Raw genomic sequence first — 23956 nt, 5'->3', positions numbered from 1 at the left:
AGGATACGTTTTGGGAGAGCTTTTGGGCCATGATGTTCTGTTTCTCGACTAGAGTGGCTATCCCACAGGGGTTCATTGTATGCTTATGTTAATTTAAATTTATGTAAGGGTACCACCAGGACCCCCCTTCGGGAGAGGTGTGCTATCAGTCTTTCAATCTCACACGCACCAGTGCTCAGGTGTAGACAACCCGGTCCGGCTCTGCTTCCGCCCCCATGGTGGAAAGGCCTGGGGAAGAGGGACACTGGGCTTCTGGGGCAGACCTGAAAGCAGTGGCGTGGCAGAGGCCCCACCACCCTGGAGCGCAGGCTGTCCGGCCCATCTGGGGAAGCAGTGCCTGGGACGCCCCCTGGCGGCAACCTCAGGGAGAGACTTGCAGAAGAGCACCCAGCCCCTGCAACTAGTGCCTGCCTTCCACTTAATGCTGGCGACCTGTACCTGCGCTTCACTGCAGCAACGGCCACCAGTGTGGTGGTGGAGATGGCAAAGGAAGTGAAGAAGAAAAAGGCTGGCACCTCCAGAGCACCTCCTACCTACCAGCACTGGGCTGGCCACTCCACATGTGCACGATGACCTTCCCCAAGCATCTCCACTTACGCTTGTGGTTGGTTCTTCAGCATGCATTTATTAAGCCCCTCCTCTGTGCCAGTCTCCCAGACTACAGGAAACAGTCAGTGACCACCACTTCCAGGTCTCCACAGGCTGGTGGGGGGAATACCCAGGTGGGGGTGATGGGTATGAAAGGGATGCTGGCTGAAGCTGAAGAGGATCATGGGAAGTCCTGGGTCAGGTAAGAGGGGAAGCAGACTCCTGCATAGGCAGGGATATTTGAGCAGATCTCAGGAGAGGGGGAGGCGGGCTAGGGAGGGTGTGCACAGGCCTGGGCCTGCTAGGAAAAGGCCACAGCTGAGGGGAGCGCAAGGCACCAAATCAGAGAGACCTGGGTCTCCTTTTGAACCAGAGAGCTCTGTAGAGGCAGATGGAGGAGGGAACCCAGGACCAGGGACTGGCTGCCTCCACCTTCCAAACTGGGCCAGCACCTCAGGTCTGGGGCTTGACGATCCCAAGGATACCAGAGTCGGGCACTCCGTCATCCCACCAAAGTATCTTCAGCCCCGACCATGCTGGTGGGTGGGGAACCGGCCCACAGGCATAGTAAATTGTGGACTTTGCTCTCCAGGAGGATGAGATAACTGCGCAAGCTCCTGAGCTCTGCCTGGAATGAGATAAGGGTGGCGGCAGAGGCTCACCAGGCCGGACATGGGTGGCGAGGACAGGCCCTGCAGGATCATGGGAGGTCTTCCAGGAAGGGCGTCTGAGCTGGGCCTCAGCAGGGGCAGACGGGATTCTGAGCAGTGAGGACAGTGGATGGAAGCCACTCGTGGGGTGAGGGATGGTACTGGGACCAGAGCAGGGGTCAGATGTCTGTGGCTGCATGGAGTCCTCAGAAGCAGCAGATCCGGCCTGGTGGGGGTGATGGGTATGAAAGGGATGCTGGCTGAAGCTGCAGGGCATCATGGGAGGGGAAGCAGACTCCTGCGCAGGCAGGGGTCCTGGAGGGAGCGACCCTTGAGCAGATCTCAGGAGAGGGGGCGGCAGGCTAGGGAGGAGGGCTCCAGACTTAAAGTCGGGCGCATGCCCGGGAGCCTGTGTCTGCACCTCCCGAACAGGCTCACAGATCACCTCACAAGGTTGCCAGTGGGATTCTAGGTGCTCACAGGCGACAGGGGGGATGGAAACAGCACAGAACAATGGGACTGGGTGGGCATAGCGCTCAAGGCAAGGACAGGGGCTCAGAGTGCCCAGGTGGGCACTCAGAGTCAAGAAGGTTCAATCCTAGCACTAGGGGAAAAAAGGCTGGGGCAGGACTTGAAATGGCCAGGAAGAGTGAGCCTGGCCAGAGCCAGAAACGTGCCCCCAGTTGAGGCACCACAGGGCCAGAGCAGAGGCCACCCAGGGCAGGCGCTTCGGGCTTCGCTCATGAGAGTGGAAAGGCGAGGTGGAGAGAACGGGGGCACAGGGGCACCAGGGTCTTCCGTGGCCCCTGCAGGTCTGGCGGCTGGCATTGAGGCGAACATACCTGTGACCTATGGAATTGGCAGCCAGAGGGGAGACGAGAGCACTGGCTGTCAATTCATAGGTCAGAGCCCTGTGCACTCGGTCTTGGTGGCCCGCCGATAGCCCAGCAGCCTTGCCATCCTGGGCCTTGCCGTGGAAGCCCCTGCCGGTCTGCAGATGGTGGCTCCCTCTCCTCCTCCTCCGAGAGTGCTGGCCCCCACCCCAGATAACAGCAGCCCCAGCGGAACCCGTGGACACTTCCACATGGAGTTGCTGTTACAGGGGGGAGGAGCCAATTGGAGGCTGGGCCCTGCTTGCCTGGCCCTCTGATACTCAGGGCCCCAAGTCCACGGTCTTTTTTTATTGAGGCTCCTTATCTCGGGGGCCCAGGCTGGTGCCAGCACCCCTTCCCGGGCGAAGTCCAGAATCAACCCCAGATCTGCCTCATAAAGCCGGGAGTGGCCCTGGTTTACGGCTCTCCGGCAGCCTTTGCCCACTCCGACACCACACGCCCTCTGTCCCTAAGTTCTTTTGTTTCCTCGTTTCTTTTCCAGCTAGAGCTAGGCCCCAGTTTCAGGTCTGGCCACTGTGGCCTCCGCCCTCTGCCCTTTGCCCACCTTCCCAGCTGCAGCCATGGGGCAGAGGGAAAGCCGGGTTTCTGTCCATCTCCAGGAACCTCTAAGTGCCCACTCTGGGGAGGGTGGAGGAAGAGAGGACAGGGGAGGGAGGGGTTGAGGGGCTAGAGGAGCAGGCAGAGAACTGGAAGAGAACTCAGAGGGAGGATAGAGGGGAGCAGAGTGGAGAGGACAAGGGAGGGGACAAGGGAAGACTGGGGGCTTGCAAAGATGCAGCGGGCTGGGTGTGGCTCAGTGGCAGGGGGCGAGCTTAGCCTGTGTGAGGCCCTGGTTCCATGCCCAGCACTGCAAAGGAAAAGAAAAAGATAACAAAGATGCTGGTACCCAAATCTGCCTGCCAGTGCTAAGAAAAGGGCTGCAAGTCACCGCCCATCTGGAAGAACACTTAGGACCTCAGCAGCCTGAGAGCCAGCTGGGGCCTGGGAGCTGGGCGACCTTGAAGGAGTAGCTTAACCTCTCTGATTCCTCCTATGCAAACCAGGGCTTGTGAGGCCATCCTGCACTCCGCTCTCGGCTGGTGGAAAGCCACCCATCCTTCGACTCTGAGTCTGTCCCCGTTGTAGGGAAGGGAAGGAGCTGCTGCCTGGGGACCCTAAGCTGGCCCAGAGTAGAACCTTTGGGAAACTTTCATCCCCATCCACACAGGCTCTGGCCTGAAAGTCTTCAGGGACAGGTTCTGGTGCCTGTCCTGCTAGGACCCAGTGGACATGAGCTAGTGGTAGAAAAAGGACCACAGAGGCAGAGGAGGCTGCCCAGTGTGAGAGAGCAGGGCTTCGGGGTGGCGCTGCCCTGGAGACCCCCTGTTGAGGCATCTCTCAAGATGCAGTCAAGCAGGGTGGGGGATCCCCGGGCAGGGTCCTGGGAGTTGGGGTCTGCGAATGAAGATGCCAGAGCAGGTGACCAACAATCCTCCTCAAACCCAAACCCAGCAGACCTCCGGGAGGCAGGTCACACAATGCCAGCAACTTGGCTGACACTGCAGCCCCTCGCCCAGGGTGGAATCAACACAGCGGGGAGGCGAGGCAGGCTCACCCGGCCCCTGGGCTCGGGAGCCCTTGGGCCATGCTACAGGAGACTGCCAGATTTCTTACCTTGGCGCATGGCTGGACCTCAAGGCACAAGCAGGAAGTGGGGACACCCTGGGCTCAGCGCCTTTTGAGCCGTTGGCCCAGCCCCGGTGGTGGTTAATGTTTAGCCCACTGCCGTCAATACCGATCACAAGTGCGGTTCGAAGGGCAGGCAAGCCTGGACTGTGCCCGGGCAGGTGGGTGGGTCCAGGAAGCATCGGCTGGGCCCCATCCACCCATCCTGGTGGCCTCAGACCCCAGCCATCTACAGCTATCTCCCTCTGGGGTTTGACCCCTTGACTTCTTGCTTTGCCTACTGTTGCAGGTGACCATGGGCAGCTAGGACCTGGACAAAGCTACTGCCCGTTCCTGGTGCCTGATCTTCCCCCAGTGGTCACAGACAGGGAGCTGGCAGCCCTCTGCTAACTTCAGAGGGGCCTGCAGTGGAGGGCTCTCCAACTGACTCCTAACCCAGGCCTGCGCCTCCACAGGCCCACCTGCTTCTTGCATTGCCACGGAAGAGGACGGGCCATGGGGAAGGCCCCCCTTTCTTGTTCACAGGAACAGGGGGCGTGGTGGGGCAATGGGCATCTGGGACCCTTCCAGTCACAGCTCCGCACCGCACCTTTCCTCTTCCAAAGCCTGATCACCCCAAAAGCCTTCTGCTAGCGATGGTGGGAACAGCCTCCAGAGGGCCCAGGGCTCAGCATTTGAGGAGTGGCCTCCAGCGACAGTCTGGACCCTGGCTAACAGGCTGGGACCACTGGAAGGAACCTGAGGCTCAGAGCCTGGGCCACACCAGGGCCTGTGCCTCCCTGACTGGCTCACATCCTTGCCCTTTGCTCCAGCTCCAGGGTTAAGTCTGGACCTTGGGGGATCCAAGGGCCATTCCTACGTCCCTGGAAGCCCCAGGTGGCTCCTCCCAGCTTCATTCAGCTCCTGCCAGTAGGAAGTGGAGCCAGGGTGACAGCTCCCTGGGAAGGTGGCCAGGGAGAGCCGGAGCAGAGGCAGGCAGGTGAGGGAAGATGGCTGGAAGGTGTGGCGCCCCCCTGGCGGTCACCGGGAGGAGCTGGGTGCAGGAATGGGATCTGGCCAGAACCAAGGGGAGGCTGTGGGGGCAACAGGGCCCTTCCGGCACACAGGACCTGGGAGAGGGACTGGCGGTGGGCGCAGTTTATTCCACTTCATGCAGACACTGACCCACACATTCAAGGAGCTTAAAAATAATACAGAACCACACGGCGTCTGTCCCCCACCGCCCCACGAGACGTGGAGAGACACTTGGCTGAGTGGGGCCGGAGTCTGAGGGTCCAGAGCCTCTGTCTTGGGACAAGGCAGCAGCGTGGCCCAGGTGGAGGGGAGGGGAAGAGCCCCTTCTCCCCCCCCGAGGAAAAGTGCACAGACGGGGTCGAGGCCCCAAGGCAGGGAGGCCCACTCTCACAGCGGGTTGGCAACGGGCAGGCTGGGTAGGTACCCTCCACAGCAGCCATCCCCTGAAGGGCCAGGCCTGCCAGCTATGGATCGCCGCTCTCAGGAGGCTCAGGAGCTGGCGGCACCACTGGGGCAGGCAGAGAGCGTGACCAGGTCCTGGAAGCCCTGGTCTCAGTCCTGGGCCTCCTCCGAGCGCCACTTGAGAGCATGGTCCTTATGGGCATCCGGCAGGATCTGGTTGCGCATCCCCCCGAGCAGGTTGGATGTGGCCTCCGTGGCGAGGATGAATGGCTTCACCACTGTTGGGGGCAGTTGGCGGATCACCCCGCCCACGGCGCCTGTCAACCCCTTCTGCTCATGGCCCCGCGACGCCACATCACAGATGGTCTGAGCTGTGTCCAGGATGCCCTGTGGAGGTCAGAGGTCAGTGTGGGGTCTGAGCCTGGAGGTGGGTGTGGGGTGACTGGGAGCAGGGCTGGGGCATCAGTCACCTCTCGAACAGTGTCATAGGCCTTGGCCACGCCCTCCCGGAGGTCAGCGGGCTGCTGGCCCCTGCGCAGCCTCCGCGCAGAGCGCTTGTCCTGCAGGGAGCGGGAGATGGGTGCCGCCGGGGACAGGATGTCGTACACTGTCTCAGCTGTGGCCTGGAGGACACAGGAGAGTTGGCCAGGCAGCACACGGGTCCCCCGGCCAGCTCGGGGACCTGCCATCACTCGCATCGGCTCCTGCTCGGCCCTCTCCCCACTCCTCCCCTCCCATGGCTCCTGCCGGGGTCAGGGAGTTTCCAGCAGAGCACGTGACCCCTGGGGGCTTTCCTCGCGTGTCCTTCAAACCCTTTCCCACTAACATCCAGGCTTCTCATGGCTGCCACAGGTGAGCCCTCTGAGGCGACTGCTGTCCCCGCCCCATTCCTCACTGGCCTTCCCCACCCTCTCTACCCCACAGCCGCCCTGGGTCACTCTTTCCCACCCAACTTAGGACACTGGGGCTCTGTGCTTCTCGCTCCAGGCTCCTGTTTTGAGACCCTGTTCTCACATCCCAGGATGCACTGTGCCTCCACACAGCCACCCCACCTCAGGGCTCCTCACACTGCCCTGCTGCTGGCCGCCTCCCTGGTGCCCGTGGGGACCCCTGTGAGCCTAGGGAAGTGCATGCCCTGACCCAACGAAGGCCGAACTCTGCAAGCAGTCCCTCTCCTGCCCTCCTTCTCAGACACCCCTGAGCACGGAGACACAGCAGGTGCTGATGGACTGGGGGCACTGGTGTCCCCCAGCCATGGAAGCCACTGTGTGCCTCAGGGCTATGGGGCTGCAGGCCATCTCCGGGCCTCTCCTCTCCGACACTGTTTCTCTACAAAATGAGACTGCGGGACCGAGTCTGTAGCCTCAGCCGAGCTTTGAAGGCAGACTGAAGGCGCTATGGGGCAGAGGGCTTCTGGTCCTCTTGTCCCTATGGCCAGAGTCTACACTCACCTGGATGGCCTGCACCAACCGGTTGCTTAGTTCCAGGGCGGCAGAGGCCGTGGACGAGCCGAAGGAGGCAGCCCCCCGCTGCAGCCCCCGCATGAGGCGCCCATCCTTCCTGTACTGCTCGATGGGCAGCCACAACAGGTCCCGGAACCCTTGGACTGGGGGCAATGGGGTTGTCAGATGTGCCTGAGGCCCTCCTGCCTCCATTTCCACTGCCTGACAACCTCTTCCTCCTTTCCCCAGGCAAGTTTCCAGGTTGCCCAAGAGTAGTGGCAGTCGAGGGACCTCAAAGCCAGGCACTTACAGAGCTGAACAACGGAGTGCATGGGACCCACGCCTCCCAGCAGGCCAGGCAGCTGGTTCTTGCGGATGTCCTGCAGCCACTCGTTGAGAGCATAGCCCAAGACCTTGTCCACACCTAGGAGCCTGGGACGAGGGGGGAGAAGGGAGGGCAGGAGGAGAATCAAGAGGCCGAGAGAACAAAGGACCCCCCTGGCAAGTACCGCGGGAACCTCCACGGAGCAGAGGCCATGCCCTTCACACAGAGGAACAGGCCTTGGCCACACAACCAGTGAGAAGCACAGCAAAGGGGAGATCCAGGACCTGGGGCGGGCAGGGTGCTGGGGCTCACCCGTGCCGGCAGCAGAGTCGCTTCAGCTTCAGCTCGGAGCAGTTGAGCTGGGCCAGGCCGATGAGGAGGCCAGCAAAAGTGCCCTAGGGAAGGGGGTTCAGTTCTGCGATAGTACACAGGGAACTGGCCAGCCCATGAGCCACTAGAGACTGATGCAAGCCCTGTCCCCAGGAGACTTGGCCACAGCTGAGCAGAACCGGGACCTCCTCCCCCCAGCCCGGTCCACCCAGCCCTGCCTGATGGTCCTGCTTACCACCTGGTCCATGGTGACATGCTTGCCATGGTAATCCAGCCAGATGGGCACCTCAGACGTGAAGCGGAACTCCCTGGGTGAGGAAGCAGGGAGAGTCCTATGAGCACCAGTCTGGGCCCCAGCAGGGGCCCACAGCACCTAGGCCACACCCCTACCTGAAGTAGATGGGCTGCTGCTCAACGGAGGAACCGTGTCCACTGCCAGGGGCCTCCTGAGAGCCGCTGGGGTCTGTGCTCTTGGGCTGCCCTTCCTGAGGGCTGCTGGGCCGGCCTCGGGTCTCAGGGTGAGCTAAGGCGAGAGAGGCCTCAGACCAGGGATGGACCGGGGATGACCAGGTGCCGGCTGCCCAGAGGCAGGTAGCTGGGCTTTCCCTTCCCTGGCCCAGCCTCTCACCCTCAGCAGAGGCCTCTCCTGGGACCATGGGGTTGATGCCAGCTGCCAAGCTGGTGAAGAAGTCCTTGAGGAAGAAGAGGGCATCCTGCAGAGCACCATTTGGGGATCAGAATCAGACTCAGAGGTGTGGAGACAGCAGGGGCCATGCTGGGCTCTGCCCTCGCCTGGCCAGCTCACCTGGTCCACGTTGAGCCGCAGGGGCATCAGTGAGACGCGGAGACAGCACTCAGGTCCACCCAGGTTGGTGGTGGGGGCCACGTGCAGTGCTTTGATGGTGAGCTGAGAGCAGAGGACAAGCTCTGGGTACCTGCTGGGCCTCTGGGGTCCCTGCACCCCTACCCCATCAGGCCCCTCTGCCTGCACTTGTGCTCTGCTAGGCCCACCTGAGTGCTGCCCTCCCCCAGGCTCCCACAACACGGGTGCGTGTGTGATGTGTGGGTGCTCGTGAGCAGTGCGTGAGGACATCGCCCTGTGCCCCGCCGGCACGCACCATGTTGGAGTGGGTGCGTCGCGGCAGACGCTCGCTCGTGTGCAGGTGCAGGAACTTGTTGATCTGGGAGGTGGCCAGCCGGTCGCGGATCTCTAGCTCCTGCACAATGAGCACCTGGCGGGACAGTGGCCGCTCCTCCAGCTCCTGGCTGGGGGCGGGGCCTACGGCCAGCTCCTCTGGGTACACCTCGTGCTGGAAGCTCACCTGTGGAGTGGGCCGGGAGGGAGGGAGGGAAGGCTTGGCGCAGGCCTCTTCTCTCAGCGACTCGGCCTGTCCCCATTCCTACCTCAGGCCTCCATCTGGCTGCCACCCGGACACCTTCACGTGACAGTTCCACCAGTGTCAAAGGACTTGGTGGGCTGAACTTGAACACCTCCCGACGTCTATCTGCCCCACCCCACCCCACTGCCTCCAGAAGGGCGCACCTTGGCTCCACTCCCCTCACCGAGGCCTCCTTGGAACACCTTTGAATCTTGGACTCTCCCCGCAAGAGCTGCCTGCCCACTCTGCCCTGGGCAGCCCCTGTCCACTCTACACGCTGAGAGGCGGTGAAGCGCCGTATGTCCCCCTCGTGCTCTGCCTCAGCCTAGGGGGCGTGGCCTTGGCCCTGCTCCTCCCTCTAGACCCGCCATCCCAAGCTTCCTGTGCCCCACGGCCCTCAAACAGGCCGGCCCATGTCATTCTCATGCCTTGCCTCGTGCCCCACTGCAGAGAACCTTCCTGCTAATCCCCAAGAGCCCCGGATGCCACCAGTCTCAGGCCTCTGGTCCCGAGCTATCCGTGTGTCCACTGCTCCAACAGCCTTGTGCGCTGCCTGCCCCCACAGGTTCCTTGGGAGGCCTGGCACCTACCGAGGCCACTCAGAAAGTGGGGCCTCCCATGCATAGCTTCTCAGGACAGAAACCTCTGGAGCATTCTGTGTCTCCTACACAATACAGAGCCCAACCTCTGCTTCTGCCTGCCATCCGGTCCCTCCGGAGTCTGCCCATCCTCACCTTCCCGCTGTCTTGCCCTGACTGAGGCAGCCTCTACAGGCCCTGAGGGTACCTCACTCCGTAAGACCAAGTATGACCAAAACTGTTTCTGTGCTCTCCAGGGCTCTACAAGGTCCCTGTGACCTCTGGCCTCACTCCTCCCCCTTTCCTCCCTCGCTTGGCTTTGGCCTTGCTGGAGCCTGGGGCTCCTGGAAGATGCCACGATGCTCCCAACTGGCAGCATTCAATGTTCCCTGCCCCGGGTCCTCTCTGCCTTTGTTCAGAGGTCTTGTTTTGAGAGGGCTCTTCCGGACTCAGTCCCACCACTGGCCACACCAGGGCCATCTTGCTTGGGTTTCGCCTGTCTTGCTCCACTGTGAAGGCAGGCAGTGTGCCTGCTTTGCTCATCGCGACAGGAAGCGTCTAGAACCTCTGCCCAGCCGTGCTCTGACGGTGCTGGTGCCTGCTACGTGAGCGTACCCCGCAGCCCACACTCACCTTGCTGAGCTGGATCTCCATGAGGACCTGGTGCTGCCGCCCACTGCCTCCCTGGGTGCGCCATGAGTTCTGGGGCCGGTTGGGACCAGAGCAGCGGGAAGGGGAGCCCCTGGGACCGGTGAATCCAACTCTTGCTCTGGGAAGCGGGATGAGGGACAAGCTGACACAGGAATTCCTGCTTTCCTCCCACCCCACCCCTGCCTTAGCAAGGCCTTTCCTCCTGGAGCAAGGGGCCATCTCCAGTCTCAGAGGCAGGCAGGGCAAGGAAGGAGACTCAGGCCAGTGAGGGGCGCGTGCTGCTCGAGGTCACTAGCTGCCAAGTCAGAGCTGGGCTGGGCCTGGGCCCCCATCTTCACTGGCTGCCACTCATACCCTCCTCCTCCTCACCTGTGGCTGGGGTGGGGGCCAAAATCTCGGCCCCCGTAGAGGTGCCAGACCAGGGAGACCTCACGTAGCACCACACGACTGCTGGGCACTGGGAAGTGGGCAGGTGCCCGCAGCAGGTCTGTGCTCCCCAGTGGCCGGGAGAAGTGCCCATCCTGCACGATGATGGGACCTGGATGCAGCTGTGTCACCACGGGCTCCCCATCTCGGGGCTGCCAGGAGGCCAAGCAAAGATGTGTGAGCACGGAGGCAGTCCTGGGCGCGGTGCCGCGCGGTCTCTCCCCTGTCCTTACATCTCCCTCTCCTCCTCCTACCTGTTTTTGACAAAAGATGGCCCTCTTGGGCTACCATCCCCAGAGCTCGTGTCTGACTAGTCTGCCCAGGAGGGACTAAGAGCCCCTTGTCCCAGGCAGCTCTCTCTCCCTGGATCTTCCTACTGGCTCTTGCAGCCACATGGTCCCCAGCGCTGCTAACTGCCCTTCTCTTCCTTCATCCCTAGTTCTCGCAGTCCCTCTGCTCAGGATGCCAGACCTCCTATTCCTCTGGAAACCCACAAGCTTCTTTCGAGCCCAAGCCGAGGCCTTCCAGGCCTGCTCCTCCCACTGAGGCTCCAGAAGGGCGGAGCCTGAAGGGTAGGAAGGAGCCGGCCCCACAGCACGCACCGGGATGCCCAGGCCAGGAGCGTCCAGGATGCAGAACTCGTCACTGTCCAGGGTGTCTCCATCCCCCTCCTCTTCCTTCTCCTCTTCCTTAGCCTCAGAGCTCGACCCTAAGCTGCCAGCGGGGGCCCCAGGAGGGGCTGAAGGGGGCTGGGCCCCACCCCGTTCACCTGGGAACAGGTAGACTGAGATGGGCGAGGCCTGAGGGAGGGGACCACCTATGGGAAAGAGAGGCCAGTTTGGAGAGATGTCACTGTGGGTGCCTAATTGGGTCTGCTATCCCCGAGGTGTTCCCAGCCCACCTGCAGGCTGGGCCAGCTCCCGCAGGCTGCGCTCTGTGTCCAGGAGGGCGTCGGTCAGGTCCCGCTGGTTGATGAGCGCCGTCTCCACCGGTGGGCATGAGGGCAGGGAGGCAGGGTTCTCGGAGAGCTGGGCCAAGTGGGGAAGAGTGACAAATGAGTGACAGGAGGGAAGGAGATTCCCAGGGCTCCCAGCCGCAAACCCCGAGGGCCATGCAGGGGAGGGGCCTGGCCGAGCCCTGGTAGCCTGTGTGGCCAGGCCTCACCTGTACCTTCTGGCCGGCGATCTCCGTGGGGCTGGGGGGCCGGGGTGGGGGGTGCAGGTCGCCTGCGCTCATTACGTACTGGAGCAGGTTGGCCAGCATGGCGCAGGAGTCCGCGCAGCTGTGCACATGCACCACGTTGTTGGAGCAGCGCAGCTCGAACAGCGGCTGGCTCTGCGGGCCCAGGGCAGCAGCATCAGCACATGCCCCACTGCTCCCAGGGGCCGGCCCTGGGGGGCCCACAGTCCTGCCCCTGCCACAGGGACAGCTGGTCAGGTCTTTCTCAGGTGGCAGCCTATGCAACAGCCGCTAAGGGGATGTGCAAACTCAGAGTGGCAGGGGCCTGGCTGAGGCCTGGAGCAGGACTGCACCCAACTGCCTCCCGCCTCTGCCTTCAGTCCAGTGGAGGGGCCCGTTCTCTCACTGCACACAGATGGAAACGGGGAACCTGTAGGGTCATCAGTGTCCCAAGACCCCATCTGGGCCCTCCCCACAGCTGCCCTCAGGTGACAGGGCTGAAACCCGATGTCCATTCAGCAAACAGTCCGGGTACCCAGGAGCCTGGGCCTTCCCAGGCAGGTGCTAATTCAGCCAGCAGGGTGGGGCAGGCCCCGTGACCTGCCTCAGGCGCCCCCAGGACCTGGTGACGGCTGCACTCACCAGTTTGCCCTCAGTGCTCCCCTTCCACGTTTTGATCACCAGCTCCAGGAGGTCGACATCCAGGACACAGACATAATCTGAGGTGGAGGTGGAAGACAGGTTACTATGGCCTCCGGCCACCCAGCCCCTGCCCACCGCCAGGGGAGGATCAGGTGCTCTGGGTGTACCCCTGTGTGTGTATGTGCATGTGCACTGAGAACCCGGGTAGCAGCTGGGCGAGGACCCCTCCCTGCCCTGGGTGTGGCGGGGGCTGTGGTCCCTCAAGGGAAAGGAGCCCAGTCCAGGCCCTGCCCACCTCGCCGCAGATCCAGGGTCTCCACCTCACACTTATCAGACAGGTACAAGGCGGAGTCGTCAAGGATGAACCTGGTGGGGAACAGGGCTGAGAAGGGCCCAGGAGCCACTGCGGCGGCAGCTCCACGGCAGCCGGGCAAGTGTGGGGTTCCTGGCAACAGGCAGAGGGACCCCCGAGCCCACAAGAAGCTGCCCTGTGAGGACCCCACCAGCCTCGGGGCTCATCTGTACAATGGGCAGAGCAGGCCTGCACTACAGACCCAGTCAGCAGGCACTGGTTGTGGGGACACACTCAGGGTTCTCAAAGTGCTTCCCCTCCACCACCTCACGTAGGCCTCACACAGATCTGGGGCAGGGTTCCCGGTACAGCATTACTCTTTTAAAACAAGTCCTTAGCCAGGTGCAATGGCTCATGCCTGTAATCCCACTGGCTCGGGAGGCTGAGGCAGGAGGATCACAAGTTCAAAGTCAGCCTCAGCAATTTAGTGAGGCCCTAAGCAACTCAATAAGACCCTGTCTCTAAATAAAATATAAAAGAGGGCTGGGGATGTGGCTCAGTAGTTAAGTGCCCCTGGGTCCAATCCCTGGCACCAAAATAAATACATAAATAAAATTGAAATAAATAAATAAATAAGTATAATAAGACAAGTCCTTATTTTTTTTTTCCTCTGAGGTGCTGGGGATTCAAACCCCAGCTCTTGCGCATGCTAGGCAAGCATTCTACAATATGGGCTATACCCTCAGCACTGACAAGTCCTTATTTTATAGCAACATAATACAAACTATATTTTAGGATATAATAATAAAAAAGAACTCAAGTCATTCAAAATCTCTAATCTCAAATTCCAAGAAAATTACCAGGTATGCTTCTTTCTAGTCTTTTCTGTGCAACCATATATATGTGTGCATGTGTATATTCATCCACCCCCAGGACAGAGGAACAAACTCAGGGTCTTACACGTGCTAGGCAAGCACTGCTATTGAGCTAAATCCCCAACTACCATTTTTAAAGTATTTTTTAATGTTATTCTTCAACTTTACATTAATGGTTACACTATATCTCATGGGTGGAGCATATTACTTTATTCAGTGGTGATTTGGGGCCATTTAGATCATTTGTAAGTTTGGATTTTTCTTTTTCTTTTTTTTTGGGATGATGAGGATTGAACCCAAGGCCTCACATGTGCCAGGCAAGTGCTCCCCTCAAGCTGCGTCCCCAGCCCAGTTTGGACTGTTTGCAATTACACTACAGAGGCTTTCCACTGCACCTCTCTTATCCTTATAACCACAGGGCAACCCCTAGAAGAGAGATGACCAGCAGAGGCAGGAGGATCAGATCAGAGAGCATGAACACCCTTGTAAGGATCTGATTTGGGGGACCCAGCTCCCTTCTAAGAAGATGCAAACAACTCACATTCCTGCAAGGGGAACCATGACTCTGAACATAGACAGGCTCAGATGCGCCTAAGGACACAGGGCGGGTTGGCAGCTGCAGCCCCACAGCCTGCGGGGTAGCCTGCATACCTGAGCAAGAAGGTGGACGTGTCCATGACAATGTTGCTGGAGAGGGTGAAGGTCTCGGCGGTGAGGAGGACACGCACGGGGAGGTAGAGGGGCCTAGGGGACATACTCGGGCTGGGTCAGGCTCCTTACACTTGAGGCTTGCCCCCACGCCCACCCCAGCCCTGGCTCTGGTCCTGGCCTGCGCCAGCCCAGCCTGGGTACCTGTAGTCCACAGCACAGGAGAGCAGATGTGTGTGCAGGACAGTGATGACTGTGGGGGGCAGATAGCCCAGCACGGGGTCATCCAGCACATCTAAGAACTCCAGCAGCTTCGGAAGCCGGGCCAGGAAGGGAGAGTGAGCACAAGGCGGCCTCTTCTAACACCTCCCTGTCCCGGCCCCCACCCAGCACCACACCTGCTGCCCCTCAGCTGTCCATACTCCCCTTGCTGGGAGCTCCAGCCAAGTTCAGCTCCACTTCAGCTGGTGTCCCTCACCTGCTTCAACCCCCTTCAACCTGCCCACCCAAACCAAAGTCCAGAGTCCCTGGGCCAAGCGACTTCCCAGGCCCCTTCTGTTCACCTGGGAGTGCCAGCTCTGTTCAGGCAGGGCCATGTAGTGGCGCAGGGTGGCTTTGTGCAATCTTAGTGTCACCAGGAACTCCTGAGGGGGGAGCAGTCAGAGCAGAGGAAGCCTGACCCCAGCATGCACCAGGGAGGCAGCTGCCCAGCTAAGCAGGTAGGTGGAGTCTGGGGAAGCTGTACCTTGACATTCTTGTGGGGGTCCAGGTGGATGCGCACGGCAGCAGACAGCATGGGGGGGCCCTGACCCTGGCCCTTGCGGCCTGAAGCTCCCCGCTCGGTCACCCCCTCCTCTGAGGGGTAGATGGTTGGGGCCAGCTGGGTTGGCGGAGTGAAGCTGGGCAAGTCCAGGTGGCTGGACAGCTGGTAGTCGTCCACAGCCGCTGCAGACGGATCTCACTGAGCCCCTGACAAAACCATTGGCCACCCGCTCTGCTCGGGGACCCTGTCCCTCAAAAGCCCTCCACCCTTCACACCTCGGTGGTAGAGCGTTGCCTTCTCAGCCTCCAAGCAGAAGTAGCCAAGCCCTGGCTGGCCGCGGTACTGAGAGACGCTGAAGACGGTGCCCCGTTCCACGTCCAGCACCAGTTCCCCATGTGCGACCTCCAGCCGCCTCCCACCTGCATCCTGCCGACAGAGGACCCCTGGCCTACCCGCTGTGTTCAGCAGCTCCAGGCCCTTGGGACAAGTGTCACCTAGAGGCCCACCTGCAGAGGCAGCTCTAGCTCCCCGCAGATCCACTGGAGCCCTGCCAGCACTCGCTTCCTTTGGCATACGAGAATAATCCCTGCCCTCTGCTCCTGGGGATCAAATGATTCCCTTTCTGCCCAGCAGTGTGGTTTCACCCAGAGGGGTGTCAGTAAGTTGCTGACAGGTGCAATGGAATTGGGGGGTGGCAGGGGAGGTGCTGGTGGCCACATGGCCTTCTGTTCTCCAGCTCCTGCCCGGGAGCTGTCACGCTTGTGGTGCCCTCTGTCAGGGGATCTGGGGCAAGGGCTGGTCTCCCAGGCTGCCCTCACCTTGGCCTCACAGAGGGCTGTGATCCGACCCTTCAGCACCGTCACCAGTGTAGAGAAGGTACTCTGGGCGTGACGGCGTGGGGGCTCGGGGGCAGGGGCCTGGGGGGCCCCTGATGGCCCCACTGAGAAGAAGTGGGCGTCCTCGTCATCCGAGTCGGAGTCTGGGGTAAGACGAAGGTGGCTGGTGGGACGGAGACCGGGCGGGCTGGCCCCGTCGTGCCCAGCCCTGCTAGAGCGCCCCTCCTACCCAGCTTGAAGGCTGACTTGCACATCTTGAAGTTGTCATGCCAGAAGCCCGAGGAGCCCAGGAAGCCCGCGGGCTGAGCGGCAGGGTCAGGGGTGGGCAGCAGGTCCGCGGGCTCCCACATGAGCAGGTCATTGTTGATCCTGAGATGGCAGAGGCATGACGGGTGAGGGGGGACAGGGCCCGGCCCCTTGCCCTGCCCTGCTGTCCCGTGTAGCCACCTGTTGTAGATGCTTTCATAAACCTCCTTGCTGGGCAGGAAGATATGGGCTCCAGGCAGAAGCACTTCCAGGCTGCAGCGAGATAGCGCCAGGGTCCGGCTCTGGAACGTTCTCATCTCCTCAGGGTCTCCAGGGATCACCATCTGGACAGAGCAAGGGGACCCTCAGCAGAAGAGTCACCTCAGACTTGCCAGGGCCTTTTGCCGACTCCAGACCCTTCATTCATTTACTTATTCATTTGCAGAAGCCCTTCTCTGTGTGCATGGGTGATGCCCATCTGGGATCCAGCACCCGCGGCACGCCAATGCTGCCCAAGGGCAGAGATCCTTTAATCCTCACAAGGGCCCATGAGACAGGTCCTTGTACCTACCTTCCAAAGGGAAAATTCATCTGCAGGCAACTCCCCCAACTCCCCCAACTCCCCGAGTGGAGAGCCTGCTTGCAAACTCAGGCGGCGTGGCCCACAGAGCAGCCTCTCAGCTCCGATCAGCTTCAGAGAGGAGGCTGCCGGGCCAAGTATAAACTGCCAATAAACAGCGAGCTGGGCTGGGGTACTGATCGTCCCAACCAAGGGGCCTGCCCTCCCTGGGTGCTTCCCTCCCTAGCCCTGAGTGAGGAGGGGGGCTTCATGTGCCCTTATTGGGCTGAATGAATGAAAGAAACAAAATTCTCACACTTGCGCGCCCACCCCAGTCACCTAGGTGCTCCCCTGGCAGAGATGCAGGGTGGTCCAGGGAGAGGTGGGGCAGGCGGGCTCACCTCCTCCGTCTCATACATGGTCCTCTTAGAGGAGAAGGGCGAGGGCTCCGGCTCCCGCAGCTCGCACGGACTCTCAGTGGACAACTCCAGCTCTTCCCCCTTCTCCGGGGCCGCCTCCCACTGTGTGCTGCTGGACTGGGGGTTCAGGGTCAACACTACCCTGCCGGGGCACAGGCCTGTCACTGGCCTGTAGGACCTCTGGAACCTGGACCTGGGCTGGCCTCCTGCCGCCCCCGTGGCAGAACCCTCCCCTCCAGCCGCTCCTTCTAGAGTCCCCACTTACTGGGGCAGAAAGTACTTGTGTCCAGTACTCTTGGGGTCCAGGGCTTTGGAGACACGGAGGCAGGGGACAGGTGGCTTCTCGCCATCTTCATAGATTCCTGGAGGAGATGGGCAGGGGTGAGGATCCTCACTGAGGCCTCTCTCCATTTCTTCCCCATTGCTGGGACAGGTCAGACACCCGTGGTCTGCAGTAGCCCAGGGATAAAGGGTCCACTCTGCCTGTTGCCCAGGAGGCCAGGGATAGTCAATGCAGGTGTCCCAAAAAGCTGGTAAGAGCCTGTGCCAGGGTTTGCTCCAACTGTGACCCATTTGCCCCAAGCCCACCTCTCCCCGCGGCCCAGGCCCCCTGCCCCAGGTGTTATTCTTGAAAGGGTTCTTACCATGCAGGTCAGAGCAGGTGAGCTCCAGGCGGGTCGGGGCTGGGGGGCCAGGCCCACTGCTAAGCTCTGACCGGAACTGAGGCTCACTCAGCTCCAGCCGCAGCTGCTCGGCCCGCACAGCCCGGCCAGCCCAGGGGTCCCGCTCAGGCCTCAGGTCAGCAATGGGGAATCGCAGCCTCAGTGTGGCCCGGGGTGCTGAAAGCCGAAATACCGTCTGCTGCTCAGTGGCTGGAGGGGGCTCTGTCTGCAGAAGGGTCAGGGGTCAGATACCAAGGCCCTTGCTACTATGGTCTGGGCTCTGCTCCGCACCCCAGCTTGATGGGATGTCTCACCAGCAGGCCGGCAGGCGGCTCGGGGGGTGTGGTGGCCAAGTGCAACAGGGCAGCCAGCCGGTCCAAGGCTCCCAGCTCCACATCTGCTTGGAAGTCTGCCAGGTCCAGGGCCAGTTCTGAGTGGCAATGGCAGGCAACAGAGCGCCGGGGCCGGCTCTGTGTGGGCAAGGGTGTTAGACCAGTGAGGGCCATGGGGTAGGGGAGGCAGGATAGGAGGGGGCTTCCTCCAGCAAAAACAACCCTGAGCCCTCCCTGCGGCTGAAGAGCTCGGGTAGGGGCCCAAGGAGACAGGGGCTTTCAACACCCAGCCCTGTGTAGGTGACTTGCTGGTTTATTTAATATAAGCCAACCAACATTTGCTCCTCCCACCTCAGAGGCTCAGCAGAGGACTGCCATGTTAAGCCAGGGAAGAGGGCAACCAGCCTAAGAGGACAGCATGGACGGAACAAGAGGTCAGCACACCACGGGAAGCAACAGAGCCTCAGCCTGGGATGGCGGTGTTACCTTGGGCACCCTGCGCAGAGTCTGTGTGTGGCGCAGATGGGCACAGGGCCGAGCTGAGGCCTGGGAGCCCAGGTTGCTGGGAAAACTCAGGATCTGGGATGGGACGTGGCAGGTAAAGAGGGTCAGGCAGTGCCAGGCCCACCTGAGCCCCCGGCCCCGCCCCTGCGCTCACCTCTGTGTACTCGGGCTCTGACGCGCCCCTGGGCCACAGGCACTCCAGCACCTCCAGCTGCCCGAAGTGCGCTTCTGTGTTGCTCATCCGCCGGCCCCGACCGCTGGCCCGCAGCTCCCAGGACAGCTGCACGGCCGTGCCTGTGAGCCTGCAGGGAAGAAGATGGGCATCAGAGGGTGGGCCTGGGGACTCCGGGAGTCTCTACAGGCCCCTTCCTTGGGCTTGCGGCTTATACCGGACATGGCTACAAGGGCAGGCTTTCTGGAAGCGTGGCCGAAGGTGGTGGAATTCTCGGGAGCCGAAGGGCCCATCCTTGGCAGCATCAAACTCGGCAAAAAAATGGGTGGTGAGGTCAGGTGGTCCGGAAGATGGGGCAGATGTCTGAAGCAAAGTCAGGGTCACACCCCCCAGGGTCATCTTCAGCAGCGAATCAGGGCGCATGGTGTCCGGAATGGGTGTAGGGGCCGCTTTGCCTGAGGGGACAGAGGTTTTACCAGGGGTTCCTGGGAACTCGTGGGCACCCCAGCTGGGTGAAAGTCAGCCACGGAGCTGGCCAAGCTGGACTGTTGGGGGCTGAATCGGACCCATCATGTAGCTCTGGCCAGGGGCTCAGTCAGGCAGTGTCAATGAATACCTCCTGCACATCAGAGCCTCCACCCAGGCTATTAACCTCCTCAAGGTGCTAGAAGGATTGATTGGTATGATAAACACCCAGCCCAGTGCCTGACCCACAATAAGGTCTTACACCAACCAACGACAGCCAGATCTTACAACGCCCTTTTTATAGATGAGAAATCTCAGTCTCAGAGAGTTTAAGTGCTTGGCCAAGAATGCTGACTTAGGTACCCAGGCCCCGTCCATTACATCGCCAGATTCCCAAGTTAGGTCTCTGGGGAACTGCATCATAGGTGGCAGTCTCAGGCATCATTGGGAGTCTCCTACATGCATCCGAGACTCCACGCATCAAGCCTTTCCCAGCCCTTCTCACCCCTGCAAGGCTGCCCAGGGTACTCGACTCACCAGTTGGGTGGGTCGGGGCAGAGAGCCGGCGGGAAGCCATGTTGCTATGCACAGAGGAGCCCAGGTCCACGTCAGAGAGGGAGAGCTCAGAGACTGCTGAGGTCACACTGCTTGTAAGGCCAGTCATGGAAAAGAAGAGGTCTAGGGACAAGGTGAGTCGTGTTAGGGACAGACAGGTTGGCCCCTGGGCTCCTGCACCCATGTATGCTGCCCCTCCAACCTACGTCTGCCCTATACCCACCGGTGCTGTCTAGGTTGACAAGAGGGTTGGTAAGGGGGTCTGGGCTGAGGGGCTCGGCCACAGCACCCGCCTGCAGTTGCTGGTTCAGATCCTGTTCGATCAGCCACAGGTCTTCAGCACCGAGCGGGCGGCTCTTGTTCAGCTTGTCAGTCAAACCTTCGGGGTCTAGAGGAGGGCATCTCAGTCCAACCTGGCTGGCACTCCCTGCCATCCACCCCTGGACTGCCCAGAGGTCTCACCTGCAAGGCTAATAGCACTGAGCAGATCCTGAAGCTGCTGGAGCTGCCGTGGGGTCAGAAGCAGGTGCAGGGAGCCCAGCTGTCCGGCCACCTCCAACTGGGAGCCAAAGGGACAGCCATGGAGCCTATACTTACCACCTGCCCCTCTGAGTTCTGCTGCCCACCTGCCCTCACCCTGGGGAAGTAGGATGAACCTGGCCACAACTCAACCTCTCTGAGACTCAGTTTCTCTAGTTGTAAAGAAAGTAATAACGTCTCCCGTTTGACATCCTCCCTCTGGCCTGAGCGTGAGCAGCACTGCTATGGATGGGTCCCAGATGGGACATGCTGCTCTTCCCCAGAGGCCTGGGGACTCACCTTGGGGCCTGGGAAGGCCTCGTTTTGCTTCAGCTTCACCGTCAGCTCCATGTACCCTGAGCAGCTGCCAATTTGCAAGGGGGGCTCTGGCGGTTCTGCCTGGGAGGCAGAGGGTTGAGAAAAGCGGGTGATGGTCTGAGGGATGGGGGCAGGCTGAGGGGGCTCAGGGCGTGGGAATCCGCTGGCCCACCTGTCGGGGGAACTCCTCGAAGTGCAGGCGCACCCCTGCCAGCTGCAGCAGCTTGTGCAGGAAGGCGGGCGGCTGGTGCACATCCACTGGTGGCGCCTGGCTTGGGTCCCGCACTGCCTCGTCACAGTACTCCAGTCTGGGGAGTGCAGGGTCAGCCCTTGTCCTGGCCACCCCAGCCTGCAGAGCTGCCCATCATACCCAGACCATCCTGGACCACCATGTTCACCTTGGGGGCTCAGGCCAGGCCTTGGTCTTCTGACCCTCAGCAGCTATCCTGTCTTTGGGGCCCAGCCACTCCAGGCCTGGATAATAGTCCCCCAAGCTCCAAACACAGCCCACCCCTACCCCTTCACCACCACCCAGGCTCACCCTGCCCTGCCCTGCTACCTCCCAGGAGCCTGGACCAGGGGCAGGGGGCCAAGGGCAAGGCCATCCAGCACCCCCATCCACCCTAGCCCACCCCAACCTGGCCTGCTCCTACCTCTGTACGTGGACTTCCACAGCCATGCCGTGCTCCCCATCACCTGGTGAGTGCTCCACCCTCACGACTGTGTCCAGGAAAGTCACCTTGATCCTCCGCAGCACTGGGGAGGAGGTCACAGATCAGGTGGAGCAACAAGAGGGCAGCTGGGTAGCAGAGTTACTGTCTGGGCCCTTGTCCTATGGGCCAAGGAGGGGCCTGCTCACCAGTCTCAATGGTCTGGGCAAACATCTCCAGTCCCTCCAGAGGCTGTGGTGGCTCAGAGGGCTCAGGGAGTCCCTCCCGCAGACACTCCTGAGCCAGTTGCAGGCTTGTGGTCATGCATGAGGCCCAGCTCTGCGAGTCAGCAGCCCCTGGCCCTGTGGGGAAGAAAATGTTCTCAGGGCAGACAGGTTCGGTCAGCCCCAGACCGCCCAGCCCTGGCCTGGCCTTACCCTCACCTTGTCCTTGGCGGGGCTGCAGGGTGAGCTGGAGGCCTGACACGCGCACGGTGCAGTGGTCAGTGAGCAGCGCAGCCCAGGGCACGGCTACCTCAATGGAGCCCACGAAGCCTTCCACCAGTTCCAGTGGTGACTCCATTGACTCCAGTACCTCATTCACAGACTGGAAACAGGCAGGGGACAAAGCCAGCTTGGTGAGCCCCCACATCCAGCTGGCAACCACAGCCTTTTCAGTTACTGTCATTCGGAGTGCACTGCTTTCCTGGCCCTCCACGTGCCACCTACCAGGCCCTATCTGGGCTCTTGCTGTTCACTACCTCTGGCCTCCATCATCTAAAGCTACCCAACCCTCTAAGCGAGTTCAAATGCTTCCCTCTACATGCAGTTAAAATCATTTACAGAGCACCTTCTATGTGCTAATGGCACAGACCCATGGGTATACATTCTAGACATGGGAACAACACGTGCACAGGCTGGGCAGAGAGAATAGCAGCGCCCCACATTCATCCTGGGCAGAGTCCAAGGGAAGAATGTCCAGGAGGGGGGCTGACCTGAGGTGGGAAGGAGCCTCTGAACCCAGACACATGGTGTACCTCTGTCTGAGGCACAAGGCTGAGCCCCTGGTAAAGACATTTGTGCTGGGGTCTCACCCCCAGAAATGGGGGCTGGGAGCTCCTTAAGGGAAGCAGCCCACTTGCCTTCTCCCTGTGATCCCAGGTGCTCTGGGTGCTACCACCCAGACAGTACCACCTTCTACTGTAAGGACTGAGGCTGGGACCCCAGCCTCTCTCCCCATCCCAGCTGAGTCCCCAGACAGGTAGTCTTTTGGGGGGCCTTTAAGGTGGGGCTGTAGGCCAATCACCTGGGAGGTGAGGTTGGTTAACAATAAAGTGCCTGCATTCTCCCCCAGGTGAGGCCGGAAAGCAGCCTACCTAGGAACCCCACGGATCCCCAATAAGAGGGCAGGGATCAGAAGAGCAGGAGTGTTTTCTGGTGCTGAAAAGAGAAAGGGGCAGCTCAGAGGTCTGGGCCATCTTTCAGGCCAGCCTAAGAAGCCAAGTTCAGAGGTCAGAGACCTCCTACAGTGGAATTCACAGACCACAGGCTGCTGGGAAGTGCCTCCAACTCAGAGCTAACTCCCCACTCGCTCATTTGCTCCCAAGGACTGGCCACCCTAAGCCTTGGTTTGTCCTTCCTGGAACTACGGACTCCTGAGGCCAGCCAGAAAATGAGAAGGCCCTGCCTGCATGCCTGACCTGCTGCTCTGGACCTTGAGGGCTGACTGAGTACCAGCCCTAAACTGGTGCCTCTAATTGGTGGCTCCTCGGCTACTCCAGGTCAGCTGAGCTGTGAGTCAGGGCCCCTCACCCACTTGCCCCCAGTTTCGAGCCTCTGAACTAGGCTCACTCTGACTTCCCCTGCATCTCCTTTAGCCTCGTCCTTGCTCAAGGCCAGACCTTCACACCCTTCCTTGAGGGCTGCCCTCCAGGTAGAGATGCTGGATCCCAAGTCCCTCCCTAAACACTGGTTTGGTCCCTCCTACTCTTCCAAAAGCAGGAAATAGACAGAGTCACACGAGGTGTTGATCAACACGGGTGCTGACGCTGTTGTTGACATCCACATCCGGAGGGGAACCCCACCCACCGCCAGGGATCCTGGGGTCAGGAGGTCAGGGTGCACTTTCCACAAGTGTCCCCACCAGGGCTCTGAACCCCAACAGCCTTCCCAAGCAGCTGCTTCAGCCCCAACTCTGTCGCTGCCCTGGCCCCACTACATGGGAGTCCCAGTTCCTGGGCTCCCTCCTCAACCACTCTCTATACTCTGGGTATCACCCTCCTCAACTCAGCCCCCAAACTCAATGTGACCATGCTGTCATTCTCCAGATAAGCGACATCCCCTCCTAGCCTGTTTCTCCTCCGGTGAAGTGGAGACTCGGACACCTTCCCTCCCAGCTTCTTGCTCTGGCAAGGAACCGAAGCCAACAGCGGGGGTGCCTCCGATTCCTGGAGAGGGCCCGGCTGCCCTGGCCTCTCATGCCGGGTGCCGGATCCTTCGGCCCGAACTGATACTTCGGCAGTCTCAGGTCGCTGTGCTCCCGCCCTCCGCGCCTCCCCGGGCTCGGGCCTGGCTGCTCACCCAGGTCTCCAGGTGGATATCCCGCAGAGCAACGCTGCCCTTGTACAGATCCAGGCTGAGCTGGTCCAGGCTGAGGTGCTCCTGAAAGAAGTGCCCCAAGTAGTGGTGCAGCAAGTAGCGGCAGACCCGCTCTTTCACACAGTTCGACCATGGCCACAGCCATCGTGACATCTCGGAGACCGCCTGGCCCGGGCCGCCTCCGCTTGCCGCCAGCCGGTGAACCCTGTCCGGCTGCGCTGTTCACTAGAGCCCCCGGCTCGCCCCGCCGCTTCTCTCAGCGCCAGGCCGCGCCCCCAGACGCCCAGCCACGCCCCCACGCTCACCGCCATTGGCCATTGTAAAGGGCGAGACCTGCTGATTGGCCGCAGGGGGAGGAGCTTTCGGGAGCGAAAAAGGGA

General features: G+C 61.0%; 1 protein-coding gene across 5 annotated transcripts; it reads right to left on the bottom strand.

Moving 5' to 3' along the window:
* Positions 1 to 4918: 4918 nt before the first annotated feature.
* ATG2A (autophagy related 2A) lies at positions 4919 to 23837 on the bottom strand. Of its 5 annotated transcripts, none has more exons than XM_079104045.1 (41): positions 23559 to 23837; positions 21417 to 21585; positions 21189 to 21341; positions 20983 to 21085; positions 20502 to 20637; positions 20312 to 20410; positions 19955 to 20051; positions 19716 to 19880; positions 19475 to 19615; positions 18690 to 18927; positions 18455 to 18602; positions 18283 to 18375; positions 17779 to 17934; positions 17447 to 17690; positions 17068 to 17164; positions 16785 to 16944; positions 16026 to 16168; positions 15808 to 15947; positions 15561 to 15721; positions 15018 to 15168; positions 14725 to 14924; positions 14543 to 14623; positions 14184 to 14290; positions 13983 to 14075; positions 12460 to 12530; positions 12165 to 12241; positions 11508 to 11678; positions 11245 to 11371; positions 10946 to 11160; positions 10287 to 10597; positions 9900 to 10035; positions 8428 to 8631; positions 8115 to 8216; positions 7938 to 8022; positions 7700 to 7832; positions 7545 to 7617; positions 7292 to 7374; positions 6965 to 7086; positions 6664 to 6818; positions 5683 to 5835; positions 4919 to 5599 (listed from the first exon to the last, which is right to left on the bottom strand). In XM_079104045.1, the coding sequence occupies exons 1-41, from the start codon at positions 23727 to 23729 to the stop codon at positions 5363 to 5365; spliced, it is 5901 nt and encodes a 1966-aa protein (XP_078960171.1). In that variant the 5' UTR covers positions 23730 to 23837; the 3' UTR covers positions 4919 to 5362. The 5 variants fall into 5 exon arrangements, with proteins under 5 accessions (XP_078960171.1, XP_078960172.1, XP_078960173.1 ...); XM_079104046.1 differs by having other exon boundaries at positions 21423 to 21585; XM_079104047.1 differs by having other exon boundaries at positions 10287 to 10495; positions 23559 to 23836.
* Positions 23838 to 23956: the final 119 nt, after the last annotated feature.

The sequence above is a fragment of the Sciurus vulgaris genome (genome assembly GCF_902686455.1).
Source record: "Sciurus vulgaris genome assembly, chromosome: 11".
In the NCBI taxonomy this organism is placed as follows: domain Eukaryota; kingdom Metazoa; phylum Chordata; class Mammalia; order Rodentia; family Sciuridae; genus Sciurus; species Sciurus vulgaris.
The sequence above is the reverse complement of the archived record's forward strand: the minus strand, read 5'-3'. Positions and strand labels throughout refer to the sequence as shown.

What these genes read in the sequence shown, in the direction of transcription:
- ATG2A (XM_079104045.1), bottom strand. Translation starts at nt 23,729, where the DNA reads ATGTCACGATGGCTGTGGCCATGGTCGAACTGTGTGAAAGAGCGGGTC. An exon ending in CACCTGCTCTGACCTGCATG is followed by an intron (nt 17,165 to 17,446) that starts GTAAGAACCCTT and finishes CATCTCCTCCAG; the next exon opens with GAATCTATGAAGATGGCGAG. An exon ending in CCATGTATGAGACGGAGGAG is followed by an intron (nt 16,169 to 16,784) that starts GTGAGCCCGCCT and finishes TGCTCTGTCCAG; the next exon opens with ATGGTGATCCCTGGAGACCC.